Below are 7,142 nucleotides of genomic sequence, written 5' to 3' on the forward strand. Positions count from 1 at the left end.
TTATATATTAACTTTATTATACATCTATTTTAATAATAAATTTGATTTTCTCGTGCAATGTAAACACAATAATGAGTTAAAAGTTTTTCTTTTAATTTATTTTAAAAAAGCAGTAGAGTTTTGGCTATTTGTTTCAATATTATATTAGACCAAAGGAAACATCAGAAGAAGAAAAAAAAATACTTATATGGAATTTATTTATTTTTTAAAGTTTTTATGCGACTCGACATGCCAACTTACTCTGCCTTGTCACTGACTTGAATTAAAGAGAACAAACCAACTTAGATAATACTAAAATTCAAAACATCAATACATCAACCTAAAATAACGGGTTAAATAAATCGACCCACCACATTCGACCTTGTTTTACCATATTGCTACTTAATATTTTTGTTTTAGGTGTAACATATTTTTATCATGTACTAATAGAATTATTTTTTTATACAGCAAAAATTTAATATTTTTTATTAGTTACAAAACTGATCACAAATATTATTTTATTAAAGATGGTAATTACTGATTAATTCCTCATATTTAAAATTAGTGTCATTTAATTTTTTTGAAACACATTAAAAAATCTATAAAATAGTTATTTTGATAAATTATTCTTACTAACCATTAGTTTATTTTTTAATTTATCTTTATTAACTATTTTTTTAAAATATAATCAATATTTTAAAATTAATGGACATAGTAATTGTTAGAAAGTACAATTGAAAAAAATAAAATATAATATAAGCATCAGTAAAAACTCATTTATACTAATGGTCAATTAGAACCATTTATTTTAATATGTCATTATATCTTAGTTAAAAGTGGGAAAAAAAGAGAGGACATAAGTGATTTCATCAAATAATAACCCAAAGATGAACTTTATCTAAAAAAAAATTAGAGAATAGACGACAAAGGCAAGGGAAACTGTAAGAAGAAGAAATCTTAATCGAGATCGCAAAATACGCCAACATCGTAACAACATATTGGAGTAAAGTAATAAATAAATTGTTTCACTTCGATTCAAGTCTCAGGTAAAACATTCACAAAACCCTCTTTCGCTTCTTCCTTCATTTTGTTCCCAAATACTATTATTTTTTTCTTCACTTGTTTAACAAAATCATGAAGGCTTCTTTAAATTTGATTTATATTTTTTTAATCAACCAAAATGGAACACGACTATCATCAAACCCATTTTGTCTGACTGTTAATTTTGATTTTCTGTTTTTGTGATATCTATTGTTGTTATTTAGTCTTATTCAATTCAGTTGTTTTAACAAGAAAATGGGAGGTTTGAATTTTCGTTGAAATGTATTTGGGATTAACAATGGAAAAGCTAAGAAGAGAATCTAAGGGCCTGTTTATTAGCTAACAACATTTTTCAGTTTTGATTTACCGAAATTTGTGACCGTTTTAAATTGTTAATAAAGAGTTATGTAGCACCGACACTTCTAATCAAAGACGTGTCTCGTGTTCGACACGGTTTCTAACACCGACACATTACGACACATTCAATTAATTCATTTTATCAAATTATTACTAGTGTCAATGTGATGCTCGTGTCAGTATCCATGCTTCATAGATAAGAAGATGGATGGTTCATGTAAAGAAAAATTGTGATGGAGAGGAGATAAAAGGAAAGTTATGAAGAATGCATTTCCAGAAACAATAAAAACCATTGTTTTGACATTTTCAAAATTTCAGAAAATGTTGGATATTTTTGACAGTTTGTAAAAGAAAATGGTTATATCAGATTTATATTCTCTTATATTTATTAGTTGAAATGAAAATAATAACAGGTAACATGAGAAGTAAATAGATCCCAACAATCAAGATGTGAAATTTGAGCTTTATGGGATAAAAAATATCATCATATGAATTTTTTATTTGCTAGGGAATTATCAATTTTAAGAATTGGTAGGTTTAGCCAAGAGAAGTTAAAAAGCAGAAAAGATTTCTGCACAAGCACAACAGTTTTTTCTTTAATAAGATTTCTGCTGTAGAACTCTTCCATGCATATAGGCAATTGGAATAATGCTATGATACACCAACCAGTTTTAGACATGCTATAATTTTGACAAGTTTTTTTTAGTGTTTTCTAAAGTAACATGTATTTTATGGTTTGTTAATCTTTATGCTGCAGGTGGTGTTTGAGGTGTTAATAACTAGAATTTGTGACAATGGTTTTGATAAGCGGGAATAACAAAAGGTAACAATGTTTTTTTGTTATTGCTTATCTCCTAATAGTTTAGTAGACTATATTAATGTTCTTTTATTATAGAACGTGTGTTAGGACATATGACTTTGATATATTATACATCCAGACCGAGTTATGAAATGTGTATGTGTAACTCTTAAAACCTGAAGCCCTTTATTTTTTATTTCTCTTACTAGTACTATGTTTTTGTATAGTAGATATTTTTGGTGAATGTTAGATTTGCCAACAGAATTTGGAGTACTTTTTCATATGTTGTGAGGGAAATTTTGTGTGGAGTATAGAAGCTAAGCTTTTCTCTAATGATGTGAAAGTTATTTTGTAATTTGATGTCTATTGCCCTGCGATTGGAGAATAATTCTAAAATTTCAAGGACGACTTGTCGGGGTTTCCTCTTCAATTCAATGGGTTGAAGTGTTCTTATTGGCTTCTTTATGGTTCTCAGATATAATGATGGTTATTTTGTAGGAATATCTTTGTTGGATAAGCAGTGAGGTTGGAAAGCTTTGCTTACCTAATGTGCTTATTTGTGTCCTTTTTCTAGTTGAAATGTTATGCTTTTCTTTTTTTCATTGTTTCTACTTTCTGTTTTATTTTTTTGTTGTGAATTTGTTGAAAATAAAAAGTATAAATGTGAAATACTTTCGCCATATTCTGCCATCCGTCATTGACAACAGTGCAGAAGGGGAGTGATTAAACCAACTAGGCATTTTCTGGTTGTTGTTGGACAGAGAAACCTTTTTCTTTGAGGAACTCAGGCTCTGGTGATTTGCTATAAGAGCTTGGGCTAATTCTCTGTTTTTGAATTTCAATAATAAAAACTTCCCTGAGTACATCACATTATTGATGTTGATCTTTGAATCCAAAGAAGTATTGCCAATATTTCAAAACTAAAAAAATTAATTATCCCAGTGGCATAAATATATTAGAACTTGGTACTAGCAGTCTATTCAACTCTGTGGAAGCATCCAGTTGTATAGAACATAGTCAATAGGTTTAGACATTATTGTATTAATATGATTTTATTATTTGTGATTTCTGTGCATCTAAATCAAACCACACTCACCTCTATTTCTAATAGCACTGTACAATAACTGCTAATTGATATTGTTTGCTAATTCTAATAATAAATATAATAATTTGATTCTAACACTCTCCCTCAAGCTAAAGCTTACTAAGCTTTAATCTTGTTACAACGAATGGAAGTAATATAGAGAAAATAGAAACAACAGGGCTCTAGCCGCTGCTGCAAAGTTGTAGCGCGGCCGAAGGTGACTGTAGAGGAGATGGTTGGGTCTGCCGGAGGATTCCGAAGGTGGCTGATAGGATACCTAGTAGAGCCGAGGATGTGTTAGTGGGCTAAGTAATGAGAGGCCCATTATTCGGAGGGTGTATGAGCCTAGGAAAAAGGAAGGGACTAATGGGGTTGCCTAGCTTGCTGTTAGGTAGTAGTGGAAGGAATATATGTAGGAGGTAACAATATGGAATGATTAGTTTTTCTTTTAGATTGATGAGTATGACTATGAGGCAGAGGGAGAGAATATCTTTCCTCTGAGGAGCATAGTGCTCTGGTTTATCCAAAATAGTGATTTCAGTGCTATTTTGATTTCTTCGTTAATACAAGTCCCTTCTTCTCTATTTTACTGTTTCATTACTTCTATGCTCTATCAGTGTCTGTGGTGGTTGTTGGGAATGTGTCTCATCATAGAAGGCGCAGATGGTTGAATCACAGCTAGATGCAGAGAGAAATGCACTGATGGATCAGCAGGATGGATATGTAGACTGGCTACGAGCTAATAAGAGGTCACAGTGGCTAACTAAGGAAACAAATGCAAAACGGTACTTGAAGTGATCTGAGCAAATGTGGGGCAGTCGTATGTGGTCGGTTGGGGCTGGTTGTGGTTAGGCTCGGACCGGCGGAAGATGGCAAGTACTGCCCCGTGAAAATTGGTCAGAGAAGTTGTTGGATATACTGCCAAGCACGGAGGAGATGCCCGGAATAATCCAATAATGCAGTGCACTTTATCGGAGCGTGCAACAGCGTATGAGTCTAAAACTTCGGCATTAGATCGATTGGAAGGAGCTGCTGCTTATCACAGGTATTTCGTCAGAAAAATCACTGGAAAAGTTTTTCCAGCAGCTACTGTACTGATGGTGGCTGAGGCGATCAGGACTGATGTGGACGGAAAATAGGCTATCGGAAACAGAACACAGAATGTTTAGAAGGCTCTCATAGGAATGAGAAGCAGAAGCGTCGAGAAAATATGCAAAAATTCTGAAAGACTTTTACGGTGGCAACAGGCGGCAGCTGTGATGAACTTCACAGATCACATAATCAAAACATTCTCAGATACCATATAAAATTTGTAATTTTTGTGTCTTAATAAGACTACATTTACCTCTATTTCTAACATGTTCAATAAATGTTAATTGATATGGTTTTGTTAATTATAATCTTAATAACGAATAATAGGATTTGATTTAAACAACAATAAGTTATCAATTTTTAATTTTTTAATCTGATGTTTAACTACAGGGTTGAACAACAAGCAAATGATGAGAGAACCAAAGCACAAGGTGTTACAGTGAACCACAATTCACATCAGCAAGGAAATAAAAGCGTCGAAATTGGACGTACCCAGAATTTGCCCAACACAGTGTTGGCCAAAGGAACAACAACGACGGATGAATTTAAATACGGGTTTCCATCCGAAAGCTTATCGACCACTTCAAATAAATGGTGGGGATGTAGTGATCGCAATGATCGTGTCGACACCAACCCAGATGAAACCAAGAGTCAACCCGAAGAAAGCGGAGGAGAAGCTGTAAAGATGGAATGCGAAACTGAAAAAACCGAAAACAGTGAAGAAACTCCTGAAGGTTCATCTGTGTTGAGAACTGTGAGGAAAAGAGCTGTAGAAGAAGGAAGAGAAGCATTTAAATTAGGCGTTTTTCGAGGCTATGGTGTAAACAAGCTAGGCAAAAGGGAGAAAATATTGCTCCACCAAATATTTGGATCTTCATTGCCAAAGTCATGGATACAACATACATGACTTGGAGTTTAGAGTCAGTATCATTTCTGCTTGTTGTATTGGTTACTTAAGCAACAACTTCATGGGACAGTATCTTCTTTTTTGTGAATGATGTAGTTTTTATCTCTGGTATTTTCTCTGGGATGGTGTTTGGAACTAATGGCATGTGGAACTTTTGGTCTTGAACTTCCTAATATCTTCATTAAGAGGTTGATGATACTGCACTGCAATAACAATAACAAGAGGACAAATTAAATAAGACTAAATCAAGATTATTTACATACGGTTAGTTTAATTATTAACAATGGAGTGTCAAAGAAAATATTATTAATCAACGATGGACACTTTTCCTTTATTTTTTATTGTTTATCATTTTGAATATTTAATCAAAATCATGTCATTGCTTTTCTCTCGAACTTTAAATTATATTATGTGAAAACTAATTTTAAAATTTTCTGGAATCATCAACCATTAGATTATAATCACATTTTGACTGGTTGACTAAATTAATTTAAGGCTCGTTTGGGGTAAGTGTGAGTTTTTGGTTTTGAAAATCAATTTTAAAATTAAAATTTATTCATGTAAAATGAAATTGAATAAGTATTTCTTATGTAAATATTTATATATAAATTATTTCTATAATTAAAAAATAATGCGGTTAACTTGTTTTCATTTTTTGCCAAAATGTGGTTAAAGTATTTCATTAGCAATAATCATTTGAATATATGTTGAAATACCATTAAAGAGGGGGAAATTAGTAAAAGATGAGTCCAATTTAATTAGTCAAAGCATTTGCTTTTCTTTTAATAAACTCAACACCAAAGTTTGTTAAAATACAAGAGAAAAAATAACTACGATGCATAAGAATAGAAACAAAATCCAAGATATTTCCTTGTGATAGAGTTAAAACTATTTATTTTCATATAAATTGTAAATTGTTATAAATTATTATGAAAATTTATGGAAATAAATTAAAATAATTTCTTAACATGTCAAATAATTTTTAGAAGTTCTCTCAAACACTTGCACAAATAATTTGTTTACTTACTAAAATAAGTTCCAATTTCTTAAAAAAAAGTCTAATCATAAATTAGCTCTTCAAAATGCAACTCAATCAAACTTCTAGGTCTAGAGAATGATTTTGCTTTTCAAGTAGAGGGAATGCAGAATATAGCCCATCATTCTACCCTTTTCTATGATAAGATAAGATGTAAAGCAGTGTAATAGGCTTTCAAGTTGGGTTTAGGTCAAGAAAAAATGTGTAGGTTCACACTGTTTTTCCACAAGCACTTTAGAACAAGAATATTTGAATGAGGAATTTAAGCATCTTTAACATATTATTGATTCATTTACTTTAAAAATAATGTAATTTTCTTTAAAAAATGAAAGTTAACAAAATGATTTCTTTTTGAAAATGAACTAATATTTAAAGAAAAATCATTTTCACATTATTATTATTTGAACTGCATTTCCATCTATGAGTAAAAGAAGTTTATGGCTTTCTTGAGTAAAATTAACTTATAAAGGATAATTATCGTTTATAGCTTATAGTTATTAAGTTAATTGAAGTGTTTTGTAAAATTAATTACTTAATTAGATTAAAATATAAAATAAAAATAAAAATTTTTAATTAAAAATAAATTTTATCAATTAATGATTAAAATATTTTAAAAGTAGTAGTTTCAATTTTCTTTTTATTAATTTAAAACTTATCAATTTGATATATTTTTTTGTTAATTTATCAATTTTAATGAATCCGATATATTTTATTTATTATTCTGGTTTATTTATTTTAAATTAAATAAATAAATAAATTATTTACTTTAAAATATTAATTATTTTAAATTTTTATAAATAATTTAAAATTATAATAAATAAATTTTTTAAAATTTAAACTTATAATT

General features: G+C 30.1%; 1 protein-coding gene across 1 annotated transcript; it reads left to right on the plus strand.

The window, feature by feature from the left end:
• Positions 1-844: 844 nt before the first annotated feature.
• Positions 845-5,424, plus strand: LOC101501187 (uncharacterized). The gene is made up of 3 exons (XM_004499929.4): positions 845-1,025; positions 2,135-2,200; positions 4,743-5,424. The coding sequence occupies exons 2-3, from the start codon at positions 2,172-2,174 to the stop codon at positions 5,257-5,259; spliced, it is 546 nt and encodes a 181-aa protein (XP_004499986.1). The 5' UTR covers positions 845-1,025; positions 2,135-2,171; the 3' UTR covers positions 5,260-5,424.
• Positions 5,425-7,142: the final 1,718 nt, after the last annotated feature.

This window comes from Cicer arietinum, chromosome 5, assembly GCF_000331145.2.
Source record: "Cicer arietinum cultivar CDC Frontier isolate Library 1 chromosome 5, Cicar.CDCFrontier_v2.0, whole genome shotgun sequence".
In the NCBI taxonomy this organism is placed as follows: domain Eukaryota; kingdom Viridiplantae; phylum Streptophyta; class Magnoliopsida; order Fabales; family Fabaceae; genus Cicer; species Cicer arietinum.